This window comes from Tiliqua scincoides, chromosome 6 (assembly GCF_035046505.1).
Source record: "Tiliqua scincoides isolate rTilSci1 chromosome 6, rTilSci1.hap2, whole genome shotgun sequence".
Taxonomy (NCBI): domain Eukaryota; kingdom Metazoa; phylum Chordata; class Lepidosauria; order Squamata; family Scincidae; genus Tiliqua; species Tiliqua scincoides.
The window spans coordinates 40,919,142-40,933,401 of record NC_089826.1 but is presented as its reverse complement, the minus strand read 5'-3'; the positions used below and the strand labels follow the sequence as shown (position 1 = coordinate 40,933,401).

General features: G+C 40.8%; 1 protein-coding gene across 1 annotated transcript in view; it reads right to left on the bottom strand.

Moving 5' to 3' along the window:
• Nucleotides 1-4,587: 4,587 nt before the first annotated feature.
• Nucleotides 4,588-14,260, bottom strand: part of HHIP (hedgehog interacting protein) — a 104,620-nt gene continuing 94,947 nt past the window's right edge. The window contains exons 12-13 of the mRNA XM_066632522.1: nucleotides 6,193-6,341; nucleotides 4,588-4,781 (exon numbers count right to left, since the gene is read on the bottom strand). Of these exons, the coding sequence (XP_066488619.1) occupies nucleotides 4,588-4,781; nucleotides 6,193-6,341 (343 nt within the window). The remainder of the gene's footprint in view (nucleotides 4,782-6,192; nucleotides 6,342-14,260) is intronic.

Below are 14,260 nucleotides of genomic sequence, written 5' to 3'. Positions count from 1 at the left end.
TTTATCAAGGAAATAGTATGAGGGGGAAAAAAGTTAATTCACACTTCCCATTGCTTTATGCAAAACTTTTAAAAAGAAAGGTACATTCACACATCTCCATTATAACATATAATAGGATATGAGAGTCAGAGATGGGCGGGAGAAGTGATCTAATGTAGGAGTAGCTCAGCAAGGTTTAGGTATATGATCCACAACCCCCACTACTATGAGGTGACTTCCATCCTATCCCATCCAGCATCAGCATTGACCGCTGAACCCTGGCGTCAAATTGGACCACATCCTGCAGCCCTCAACAACTGCAGGTACTGCTGTGATTTGGTTGGAGCAGGCAGAAGTTTAATCAATGGAAGTAGAGGTGCTTGGCTAGGAATGGCTACAACCCTTAAATCTGGAAATTAATACCACTTAGGGCGCAATCCTAACCCCTTATGTCAGTACTTTCCAGCACTGACATAAGGGCAATGCAGCTCTGAGGTAAGGGAACAAACATTCCCTTACTTTGAGGAGGACTCCGTCAGTGATACCCAACTGCAGGATGCAGCACATGTCCCATTGGCACCGCTATGCCAGTGCTGGAAAGCATTGACATAAGGGGTTAGGATTGCGCCCTTAGACATTTTTACTTTTTTTTTTTAAACCTCTGACTGTTCCAACAAGTAATTGCAGCACCTGTGGCTATGACTTCCTAAGTACACTTACCTAACAATAAGACCCACTGGACACAGTGGGTCCTTGATTCCCAATAAACAGGTCTAGAATTTCACTGTAGCAATGATACAGATTATAGTCCTCTTCAGATCTTCCCTTCACATGGCTAATGAGTGTGTTGGAGGCAGTGAGAGTGCGCCAGCAAACTCTGTCCCCAAACCAACGTTCTTCCAAAGCTTTCCCCCTCCCCAATACATGTTCGTCTGCAGAGACAAACTCTGTATTCAGGATAGATCCTTTCGGTCAACTGGAGCACTAAGCACTCATATTTTTTAGAAAGAGTATTTCCCTTATTTGCATTGATAAGATGAGCTGTATAATTGATTGCAATTCATCCAAAATATAAGACAAAGCTGTGTTCCTTGGAGTATTCAAGGTTTGTGTGTGTGTTTGAGAGAAAAGAAAAACTGGAAGATATGCTCCACTCCCTACCCCAAAATATACGTTGCTATAGAACAAAGACAAGATTTCTTAATAACCTCATTAGAACTGCAAGCCAGGAGACGAAAGAAAACCTTGAACCCCAATACAAAAGCCATGCCCTCTTTTTGAGCCTATTAACAGATTGCCCCACCGACCTCAATTTTTACAGGGGGCAAAAGTTTCATTGTAAACTTCATTTTTAGGGTCTCATTGTGGGTTGCCATGGTGTGAGCTTAATTAGCAATGAAATTGTCACAGAAATAATTTAATTTTTTTTTGTTTTTGCATGTCATTACTCAAGGTAATTACTACATCCCATTAAACCTCTTTCAAGTTTAGGCTCAAGGAGCAGAAAAAAAGAGAGACAAGGATTAAAGTTACTCACCAACCTTTTCAATAATTGGTGTGCTTTTCATAGACATGCAGCTGAGATTTTCAGTGACTTTACTGAGAACAATTCATGTCCATTGAGGAGTTCTCATGCTAAATTATGCACTCATGGGAGCCTAGTGGAGAGCTCTGTTTCTGCAGGATGGAATAAGTCCTTAGTACTTCACTGACAAACATTCCTTTCCATGCTACCCCAATTCAATAGTTTAATTGCTTAGGTTAGGCTGTCCTGATTCTCCTCTAGTGCAACATGGCAAACCAGACATTATTCCATTGTCATAGGGATGTTATGCTAGCACTGCAAATATATAGTGCAATTTGGTGGTTAGGCTACAAGTTTTTAGATTAGTCACACACAAAACAATCTGATTATTTCATTTGTTATTATTATCCTGTGATTACTTTGAACCAACACATGCAGCGTTTGATTGATTTACTCAAGACTTTTAACCAGAATGAAGTTAGAGGCTTGCACTACTGCAGTAACATTGTACTATTTTAATTAGTTGAAAATTACTTTTGGAAAGGAATGAAATCTGACTTAAAATAAGGAACTGAAAATGTTTCCTCATGCAATATTGACTTGGAACTAATCTCTCTACTCCCCACCCCCCAGCAGCCGCTTGACATGACTGCAGTGAAATATCAGCTATTTTGAACGTTTAAATGTGAGCTGCTTCTAAGCATTGCCGTAACTTTACTCTTACTCTGGCAAAGCTATGAACAGTGTAATGCGTAATAAAACTGCACTATTTGACAGCTTCAGACAGCTGCCTCTTTCTCTGGAAGTTCACATTTTGTTAATGTCACCCCCATATTGAATAAGAGAAGATTAGATGGTAAGGTCAATTTACAAAAATGGTTGTCAGGACATTTTTTTTTAATTGTAAAACTTTTTGTGATGTGATTCAGTAAAAAGACTATAGGGAGAAAGCAGTGGAGACAAAGGTCTGCTATTAACCTACAGATGCAGGCTATTGCAGGGTTCATTGCGAGATTTGTCACACTGCTTAGCCAATGATGTGCTAGTATGACTGGAAGAGACCACCCTTTTCTGGGGTAAGAGGGCAATTTGGTCTCCATGCTCATTTAATCCTGAACCTCCTCTGAATAGAGTGTCAGTTGGATCTACATTGTGCAAAATTATGCATGCACTTTTTAATGCAGGCCATTGTTCACTAAGCACTCGACCAAGATTTCTCAACCAATTTCCATTTGTCATGAGGTCACTTGAAACCCAAGAGTATAGGCCGGTGGCAAGTGTAGACTCTGCTTCCTTCTGCTGTCTCTAAACAGAGATGTCTGGACAAGAACAGCTACTGATCACGTTTTGCTTACAAATTACAGCTGAACGAAAATCTAAGGAATTGCTCAATTTCATTAGTGAAGAATTCACTATGGAGACATTCCCTCCCCTACAGAGACCATTTTCAAGTAGTCTGGGAATGTTTGGTTAAAGTGTCAGGCTACATTGCTTAAAACATTGTGTTCTCTTGGTATAGGAACAGGTGTCTGATGAACTACTGGGACCAAGGGCACTCTTGCTCTAACCTTCTTTCTGTGTGGGAAGGCTTTGCTATAAAAACAATAGCCCAAAGAGAAATCGATATACACTGTAAGTATGAACACACAGACAAGACCACAAAGATTGCAGGAATAAGATTTTTAAATTTTGAGGATCATCCTATAGTTCAAATATGAATTAATACTTTAACAATTCTGAATACAGCATGTACACCAAATTTATTGATACATTTACAAAAAGGAAACAGTATTCTGTTAACTCTCCACAAAACATTTACATTTTAAACCATATTTGGCAATAATCATAATTTTAATGATTTGTACAAGTATCCTCTTACACAGGCTAAAGTGAGTTCCCATCCAGTGAAGTTCCATTCAGTGTGAATTCTGTAATAGATTCTAATAACAAATAAACAGGCCAGTCCTGATATAGTGGAAAGAACTCTATAAACATTGATAGGTTGGTTGATGCTCTTTCTCCGTCGATTATGAACAAAGCTGACACAAGGATACATTTCTACATTAGGTCCACAACACACTAAAGAATGTGTTTGCTCTTTCACTCCCCGTCATTCCAATTTAAGTTGGAGAAAAATGTAACTTTAGTATTTTACAGGACATGGCATAGCTGTTCATCTAGGTGATGTCTATATTATAAAAAATAAAATAAAATAATATAAATATGTAACACAAACCCAGTGCCCATTGTTAAATAAGATATTCAATAAAAAGCAGACCTTCTAGAATGACTGTTTTTAAAATATGCAGATATAATTTAATTATTAAGAACTTGAAACAGTATGGAAATTAAGCTGCGATAGCCAGATCTTTGCATCTACGCCAGGTAAAGTAGTTAAGTGCATAACATTCTGTTACATTGATAGAGGTGTAGATTACAATCTTATAATTGCCGATATAAGAATGCATTAAGGAGTTCTGAAACATTGCCCTAAACATAGGGTGGATTCACATGGCCATGTTTTTCATATATGATCATATGGATATTTGACGTTTCCAGTGAATATAGCTCTTACTACTATAGCCTTTCATCTCGTTCAGATAATAACCTTCAACATAGGAAAACTTTAGCAATGATTTCATGAACTGGATGGCAAATTGGTCATCTGAATCCACCTGCCATCTTTTGTACTTTAACAATGCTTAGAATAAAGTGTTAATTTCCAGTCATTTCAAAACTCCTTTCTGATTGCTATAGTCAAATAGTTACACACAGAAAATTTGTGGGATATCAAATAACTCATTGTGACATAATTAAAAAGCTCCTTGTGGCTAACAGTGGAATTTCTGTGTAAACTATTTTGCATGAGAAGACGTCATTTTAATATTCCACTAGTTATGAAACCAGATGTTTGTGCGTGAACTGTACATTTCTGCTTCTTTGAAAAAGTAAAAAACAGAACTACAGACCCAATAGAATCACTGGAGTTTCAAAGCATGGCAGCAGTCTTTTTGTTTTGTTTTAGAAAAAAGATTCAAAAATAAATGCCCATTGAAAATGTAGTATCCAAATAGTCCCAGAAACTATACAATGTAGCTGGTTAGATCCAGCAAATAGGATGTCATGTCTATGATCTGATCAAGAATACCTGCCCTTGTCACTCTTCGGATGTTTCTATCCACTTGTTCACATTGAAGGCCAAGATATCCCTTTTTACACAAGCATTTATTTGGTCGAATGCAGACACCTCCATGTCGACAGGCTGGGTCACATTTTGCTAGGGGGAAAAAAAAGATTTAATTGTCTTTCCTGACAGCAAGGTTACATGCACAAAATGGGAACCACCACTTATGCTGTTATATTTCTCAGATTACAAAGTAGCCCTTAATACTTTTTGGGATAGAAAAAAACATTGCATTAAAAAAAACAGAATTATGTAGTTATTTTATCACTCTACTATAATATGCACAGCTTATTAAATTTCATGCTGCATATGCTCTGTAACCATCTCTTTCTTTCTGGAAGGAAATATCATGTACTGCAAAAAATTCCAAATATGATCAAAATGGCATCTTAGGATGAGAAGGGGAAAAAAATCTGACAATGAAATTAATAAACAAATCCTCCAATAATAAATTTAATTTTATTCTGGAAGGGGCTATAACTCACTGAGCCCTAATGAACTAAAAGAAATGTTTTATCTGTGCTCTGTTACTATGCTTTAGGTTTTTTTTTTCTCTAAATAGCAGCTGCAGAGGGAGAAATTGTATGAATTTGGTATAGGAACAGGCCTCAAAGGGAGCTGCCCTCCCAGGGCAAATAGGGACTGTGGGGGGCCCTGATATGAATTGGGACAGTGCTGGGGACAAAAGGTTACCCCCCCCAGCTATGGACTTGATTTTAATTCCCCCTTCCTGGCGGCTGCTATTTAGAAAAACATCATGCAGTTTGAAAACATGCATTAAAATCTTGTCCAATTGGACCGTTGAGGAAGGGGCAATGGGAATGCCGACAGAGACTCTAAGAAAGAGTAAGTATCTCTTCCAGACAGGCTGCTTTAACTCCCTAGGATTCAGTCTTCAAGTGAACTGAAGTGAGATTGGGGTGGGTTGGTCAGGATGTTAGTTTTGAAGAGAGAGGCCTGAAGTCTCCTAAACCTATACCTTTTATTCCTTCATGGTATGGTGAGGGCAGATGCTTTGGAAATTTGCTACAGTTGCATGCTTCATGGTTTTCCTGCCTCAGCCATACTCATGTCACCTGTTTCTCTTTCCCAGTTATTTCTACTCCCCCTCCTCTGGTAAAAAGCTACTTTTTTTCTGAAGCCCAGCACCTTTTGCTACACAGGGAAACTGACTGAAAGGCTCTGCTTGGAGAAGCAGCTGAATAATGGCAAATGTATGTATGTGTATGTCAGTTGATGGTGGTACTGTGGTGCCATTATACACCTGGGCACAATATGAGCAACTTCCAGAATTCTTTCTGTAGCCTCTTTCAAGTGCATGCATGGCAGGACTAAAGCAATCTTAAATTCATAAACCAAGGTTGAATTCTCTGGTTCCCCTTTCTTTTTCACGCATTTATCATTTACTTTTCAGAAGCATCAATAAATGGCGTATTTCAATGTCTTTGTCAAAAATGCCTAGAAGCTTGTTATTTCCATTGGCTACTAAGTACAGAGTACTAACCAGTTCTGCAGAACTCGCCTTCCCAGCCTTGATTACAGCAGCATTTTCCTGTGGGAGTGCAGTGCCCATTTCGACAATGCCTTGAGCATTCAGATGTCAATATCTGGGCAGGAAGAGCTGTTCTTTTGCATTCCTCTGGGACTAAAGGCCTGCAGAAAAATATACAAACAACATGCATATTTAAAAGTCAGGGTCACAGAGAAATTGTTTACACACAGACTGGATTCACTCCCCACTCCTTGCAAGAAAGCTGTTTAAAACAGTCCATGCAGCAGAAATAGTTTTTTTTTTAAATGAAGTGTGCAAAATTGTATCATACAGAAGTTTTACAGTTTATATGATGAAGATATCCACTGTTCTGAAACAGTATGCTATTCAGCAAACAAGCATACTAAACAAGAATATTTTCAAAGCCCATAAGTACATTGTCCTCGGCTATCTAACTCTTATAAAATTCGTTATTTAGCAAACTCTTAGATCATCTTGTACATTTCCCTATAAAGATAAGACTAGGGCTGCAATCCTATCCAAATGTAGCTGGGAATAAGTCCCAGTGGCTATAATGGGGCTATAGTGGCTACTCTATAACTTCTGGCTACAGTGGCTACTCTATAACTTCTGAGTAGACATGCATGGAATTAGGTTGTAGGTCTTCTAAATATTAGATTATCAGTGTGCTCAAGAATGAAGTTGTCATCCTTTCTTTGAACAATATTTGCAGTTATAGCTGATAATACGAGGACTATTTGGAAGGTAACCGAGAAAGTTGCTGTGAAGCTCAGCCACTTGCACTGTGTAAACAAAAGGCGAGATTCTTCTCCATGACAATGCATGTTCCTTGACACAACTTTCTTGAGGAGGGGAGACAAAAGCTTGTCCCAGGATATAACAATTGCCTCAAAGCAGGTGGAGATTAGGTGGAAGTGAAGTGCTGGCATGGTATGTAACTTTTGAGCAGTATAAAATTGTTTTCCTTCATTCTTGTTTTTTCAAAAGCTAAACAGAGGTTACATTCCAAATAGCCCTCATAGCGCTACTGATATTCTGCAGAAATGTGTCTAACACAGTTTATATTCAGCCTTTCTTCCATCATGGAACTGAAGATGGCATACATGGGTTTTTCAGGCAGTTATGCTTCCTGATACTGACTAGACCTAGACCTGCTAAGTTTCAGCAACGTAGTTGTATCATGTGCCCCCGGACCAGGGTTGCCAGGTTAGATGGATCCAGCAACCTGAGATTTCTGAGGCAGGGTCTGAGATGTCACAAGGGAGGGCTTGATGATGTCACAAGGTTTGCAACCTTTCAAAATGAGGAAACAAAATCTGGTACTGAAAGAAATACCAATACCTGGAGATTCCAAATACTGGAAGATTCTAATGTTAAATGGACAGAATCCAGGAATTGCTTCAAAATGGTGGTTCTCAAACTTTTAGCACCGGGACCCACTTTTTAGAATGAGAATCTGTCAGGACCCACTGGAAGTGATGTCATGACCGGAAGTGACATCATCAAGCAGGAAAATTTTTTAACTATCCTACCCACATTTACCCATGAATAAATCCCATTTACTATCATTGTTAAAAGCATATACATAGTAGCCTGTTAAAGGTACAGATCTGTCACATTTCCCCAAATGCAGTCACACACCATAGTAGTATCAAGTCTAACATTAAATTATTGAAATGAATGGGGACCCACCTGAAATTGGTTCATGACCCACCTAGTGGCTCCTGACCCACAGTTTGAGAAACACTGATCTAACCTTTGTCACTCTTCTATCTCAGAGAAAAACTGGAGAAACAGAGTCACTTCTGGCAATTTGACAACTCTACCTGGGGCCCATGCAAGAGCTATGCTTCTGTACCACATGACAATATTACTCAAGGGCATTATAAACAGATGCATTCAGAATTTCTGTTGGCAAATATAAACCTCCATAACATGCATATACAATTTGAAGCACCTTTATGATATACAACAAATATATGTGAGAATGACAATATATTATCTTGATTGTTAAGTAATGTAAATATGAAATGACTCTTCTTGTTTTATGACCATGTAACATGATCCATAAACGATAAATTCTGAGTAATATGAAACTTTGTGTTATGATAACACCAAGTAACATTCACCAACTCTCCAGTCCAAAATTAAACTTTTGAATACTTTGAGAATAGGGACATTGATAGCCATTTGCCACTATCTTTGGGGGTTAGGTTCCTGCAAAACCCTATAGTAGCGAATTAGAATTGAGGGGTTCCATACCAGTGGTTTAGGGGATTGGTGGATGTCTTACCTGTTCTCCTTTCATGTGGCCAGGGGAAGCTTCTGAGGTTTTTCTTGACCATTAAAAGTGCTCTGCACTGGTTGCGGGCACCATTTTGAAAGTCCCTCTTACATATAGGAAGTTCCTACGTGTAGCGGGGACATCCAAAATCGTGCCAACGATCAGCGCAGAGCGCTTCGAAATGGCCGAGGAAAGCCTCAGAAGCTTCCCCTACCCACTTCAAAGGCCCTTCACTAGTCATGGGTGTCATTTTAAATGACCCTTTTTCCTCTGGAAGGTCTCTGCTCACCAGCAGAGACTTTCCAGAGGCAGCAGGAAGAGTGGAAAGCAAGATCCGCCTCATGAATGGCCCTGTGTGGTCTCAACCTTGCCCCTTGTGATAAATGAATTTGCGACTAGCGAATTTGAGGATTGATTGTATTTTGTGTGCAGTAGTATATATGTAGTCATAAGCAAGTCAGGTAAGCAAATTAATAAGACTTGAAGGCATGCCTAGCCAATTAATTTTTCAATCACTAAATTTGAAATATATACATTTCTTTATAACTCAGAATGCTAATTTCCATACTTAAGGTCTAATCCAGCCATTTTCAACCACTGTGCCATGGCACATTGGTGTGCCGTGAGTAGGTCACAGGTGTGCCACAGGAATTTGGGGGAAGGTCATTTATTAGAAGGGCCAATGGGGGATGAGAGCCCCCCATTGGCAGCATGGTGTGCCTTGTCAATTGTCAAAAACCTGATGGTGTGCCTTAATAATTTCAGTGTCTTGACAGTGGGCCATGAAAAAGGTTGAAAATCACTGATCTAATCAGATGGAGGAACACCCATGTTTTAGAACACAGATTGCTGAATAGATATATAAAGGAGTGTGCATGTGATCATGCATAGATGTGTCAATTCATAATGACAAAGGACTGATGGGAGGCTGGTAATGAATTATTTCCCAGCATGCACTTTTCTACCTTGAGCTTTGTTTCTCCTAGATATGCTCCAAGTCCAGAAGTAAGCCCCAGTGAGAGACAAACATTCCTGCAGGAAGTAGGAATGGGAGCATCTTCAGAACCCATTTCCAGCCTGACAGACCTCTTCTCAATCTCAGAAACTGTTCCCCTTATTTTTTTTGCTTTTGGTCTTCTTTCTGGGTTGATTTTGTTTTCTGTGTTGTTGGTTTCCTGTTTGATTATATTTTACACTGCTTATACTGTTCTCTTATCTTATTTTTTATTTAATTCTTTAACCCACCATGACTAGGCATTTTGTGTAGAAAGAAGGGGTATAAATTGCAATGGAAACAAATAAATGTGGAGGTTGGGAACATTTTCAGTGGAGAATTAACAGCTAGGAGTGGTGCTTAACTCATTTCGTATCTGTTTGTCTTCCAAAACCCTTCACTCAGCCTTCTTGGGTTTCGTTTTTTTTGTTCTCTCAGTGATTTACATTCCACCTTTCCCTTCTTGAAACCAAGGTTTGGGGGGGATAGAGAGAAATCAGCTGGGGGAGAGTATTCCACCATTTCCCCCTTATAAATAGGACTTCACTCTGACATTAGCAAAAGATCCTTTGAGACATTACACCAAACATGATTACAGCAGTAAGTGGAATCACGCACATACATGGCCCTTGTTACTGCCCCCTGCCATAGACGCATATTATGACCAGGGCCTTGTGGTCTGATTTGGTCATGCTGCTGTTGTACTAGCTGTATGGATTGCCAGTCTGTTTCTAATCAAGTGATTACTGTAAAAGCTCTATATGGTTTAGAGTCAGGTTACCCAAAGGACTACTTGACCCCCATATGAAATGGCCCATCCCTTTAAGTCAGCTGGAGATGCCCTCCTATGGGAGCCATCACTATCCAAAGCCTGGCTGGTAGCAACACAAGGGTGGGGCCTTCTCCATGGTGGCACCCCAAATGTGGTACTCCCTTTAGAAATTAGTTTGGCCTCCTCTTTGAAGCACTTGAAAATCTTATTCTCTTTCTTTGCAAGCAGTCATGATCCTTCTCGCCCTGTATGTGTGTTCAATACAATGTGTAAAAGGGGTTATTTCGGGGCAGACAAGAGATTGGGGAGTCCTTCAGAAAGATTGAAATAGACTGCCTCAGGTCCAGTCTTAGGAGCTGTGGGGCCCAATGTGAAACGTTTTTGTGCTCCCCCCTCAACAAAACAAGCAGCAGCAGTGAGCCGAAAGCCAATGGTGCCCAGGCACCCAGAAGTAGGTGGTAGTGACATGATAATGTCACCGCCAACTGCTTCAAGGGGCCTCCAATTTCAAGGGACCCAAGGGCGGATGGGAGGGCTGTCCAGCAGCAATGCTCCACTTGCTAGGCTCTCCTCTTGATGCCTTGGTATGGAAGATGTCATGCCAGAGTGTCAGTACAGAGTAAGGTGCCAGCTGAGGCTGTTCTGCTCACTGCTCCAGAATGGGACCCCACAAAGTATGGGATGTAATTCAGCCAAATTGGTCAAATCACCCTAAGGCCAGTCCTTGTTCTGGGACCAAGTGGGGTATGTGGGTTTTGTAAGCTTTGTGAGTGCTTGCTCAGCCCAGGTAGTTTCTCTTCCATTGGTGCGGTGTTTCTTGTAAGTGATATCTCAGACTCAGGATCCAATCTTACCCAAATTTCTAGCACCGAAGCAGCCATGCCAATGGGGCGTGTGCTGTATCATGCTGTGGGGGGGGGGGCAGTCACAGAGGCCTCCTAAAGGCAAGGGAACATTCCTGCACTTTGTGGCTGCATTGTGGTTGCATTGGCACTGGAACTTTGGAAAGGATTGGGTCCTCGGACAAGTGCCACAATCTGCTGGCCTAGTGCAGGTATTGGCCAAATTGGTCAAACCACCCTAAAGCTGGTCCTGGACTGTCTTAGTTATAATGAAACAAGCTAGAATCAAAGCTAGAATTGATTTGTTTTTAAATTGAGCTTACACCAGCAAAGACACACACACACACGAGTTAACTCTCAAAAGGACACAATAATACAGGCATAGATTAGAAGGGACCTCATAGATCACTGACCAATCACCCTATCAGCAGCAGGAATCTCACCTACAGCTGTTCATGTAGGTGGGTGGAGGGGTGGGAAATCACAAAAGAAGAAAGGCTCCATCTCCATACAAAACAATCATATTTTTAGACCCAATTACAGAGTAAAATATAAATTTTATTTCATGGAAGTGACTACTTTTCTCAGAACTACGGCACCCCATTCAGGTATGATTTCCCAATACATTTGTTTTCAGCACTGGGAGGCAGGCCAAAAGCTCATTACTTGATTTACTGCAGGGGAATGATGTGGGGAGGAAGAAAAAGAAACCCTCCCTGCGTTTAGATTTTTAAACTCAGCAGCATATCAAATTTATTCTTATATGGTATACTTGCTCATGACCTCTAGTCTTGAAGAAATTCTGTCATATTTGAAAACTAGTCCCCAGCGGAGCCTGTATCAGTGTTAATAGCTGTGAGGTCAATGCAACTGCTAAACAGTTTGTATTACTGTCAGGGTGGTCATGAAAACAACACCTGCTGCATGAGGCCTTGGCAGCTGGGTCAACAGGCACTGTGGGAATTTATCAATTTAAGGGGCCACTTGCATAGCACTTTGACGGATGAACTGGGAAAGAACTGGCTTACAGGGCTAAAGCTGCTCAATTATGTATTGCATTCTTTACAACGGCAGAGAAGCCAGCGTCTTCTCGCAGGCATAGGAAAGAGGCAAAATAGAAAGCATACGCTTGCTTTTTGCCTTATAAAGTGAAGCACACGGAGCTCCATAGGAACAGGGTAGAAAAGAAGGATTGGTGGTAGAAATGTACTGCAAATGGAATATTTTACACACGCACATGCACACACACACACGCACGCTACAAAGTTACATAAGTCTTTGGACTTATGCATGCAAAGAGTTTTAATGCATATGTTTCATCAGTGGGAAAGGCAACTGCATATGGAGAAGAAAAAGAGTAAATGAGTAAACTGGTTTTTTAAACCTAAAATTTATGTGTTGTGGCATTCATTCTGGGCTTCTATTAGTGCAAGTGTCTTTGAGGATTAGATACATTTTGAATTCAAGGGGATCACATGGCCCACTTGGGTGGGTTTCCCAGTCAACTGCTGTTTGCTGACAGCTTTATATTACAACGTCTCACCGTATTATTTAAATGCAATCAAGCATGTGAAGATAATTGTGGAGAAGAGGTTTATGTTCATCTCACTGAGTCATAGGGTTGAAAAGGAGCTTGGGATCATCTTGGGGAACCACAACCCTAAGGCAGGATTCCCCCCATGCTCTGGCATCATATTGACTGCAGTTCCCATTAATGTCTCCCAGGTTTACCGTGCACCTTAATCAGAAAACGGGACTTGTTCTGTTGCCTGTACAATGCAAGAAACTGCACTGTGAAACCATTCTGAATGCACAGTGACACTATTTGTAGCACATTTGTACAGCAGTTCTTATCTCATTCCCCAAAACTGTTCTTCAGGTTTAGCTGACAGATCATTATTTGTTCAAGGCTAATTAGTGAAGATATGCCTCTTTTTCATTTTTCTTTTAATGGGGGGGGGGGAAGAGTTAGGTAGGATTGTGTGGTAAGAGCTACATTGCTGTCAGGCAGACTTTCATTTATTTTTATTTATTTTACTTTTTCACATTTTTATACCGCCTTTCCTCCAAAGAGCTCAGAGCGGTGTACACAGCTGCTCCCCTCCTTTTGTCCTCACAACAACCCTGTGAGGTAGGTGAGGCTGAGTGAAAGTGACTGGCCCAAGGTCACCCAGGAAGCTTCATGGCTGAGAGAGGATTTGAACCCGGATCTTCCAGGTGTCAGTCCACCTCCCAAACCATTACACCACCCTGGCTCTCTTTCATCATCTTTGCACAGGCTGCATGCAGAAATTAGTATTAAAGTAAGGAAAGCTGTTCCTGCTGCTACAGCAGTGCAGCTATTCAGGTATGAAGTAGTTGTTTGCTTATCTTTTCCCTACAAAGTGGTCTGCTGCAAATCAGTCTCCTCTAGGGAATGGGAAAGGAGCATCCTCTTCTAGTGGGCACTGGCCTCAGAAATGTTTTCTGGACTCAGAAACCTTGTGGACCTGCTGCCTCTCCTTGCAGTGAGCATTGGCTAAACTTCCTTTCCTTCACTTTGGGAATACTGGGCAAGGATGGAAGCCACATGTGCCTACGGAAGTTTATATTTGATACCAGAATGCTGGCAAATCCTTTCTGAAATGCAGCAGTCGTATTTTACTAGATGGCAACAATTTGCCCCTTTTGCTTCATCTTCATCCCTCCCATCTTCATCCCTCCTTTTTTTGACACCCACTTTGTCAACTAAGTTCTGTCTCCTTAGAAGAATCCATATCCGTTTTCTTTTATTATTGACCTGGTGGGAAAGCATTGTCTCTCAGTCAGCCATCCTTCAGGTAAGCATCACATGGCTTTTTCCAGAGCTCTCTGATGGAACATGGCTGTATAGCCTGTGTTTAGAAAAGGGGCTGTGCTGCATTTCTACAAAGTAGGTGTTTTAAAGTGACAAACCAGCAGGTGAGGTGCTACAACCTGCATCCATTCCCTGCTTGTACTTTTTCATCACAATTGCTTACTAGTATCAGACTCATTTGGTTTGCTGTGTGTGTGTATGTGCATTTTTCATGTGCAATATCCATGGATTCCTTATGAGGAAAGGCTACAGTGTTTGGGCCTCTTCAGCCTAGAAAAGAGACGCCTGAGGGGGGACATGATTGAGACATACAAAATTATGCATGGGAATG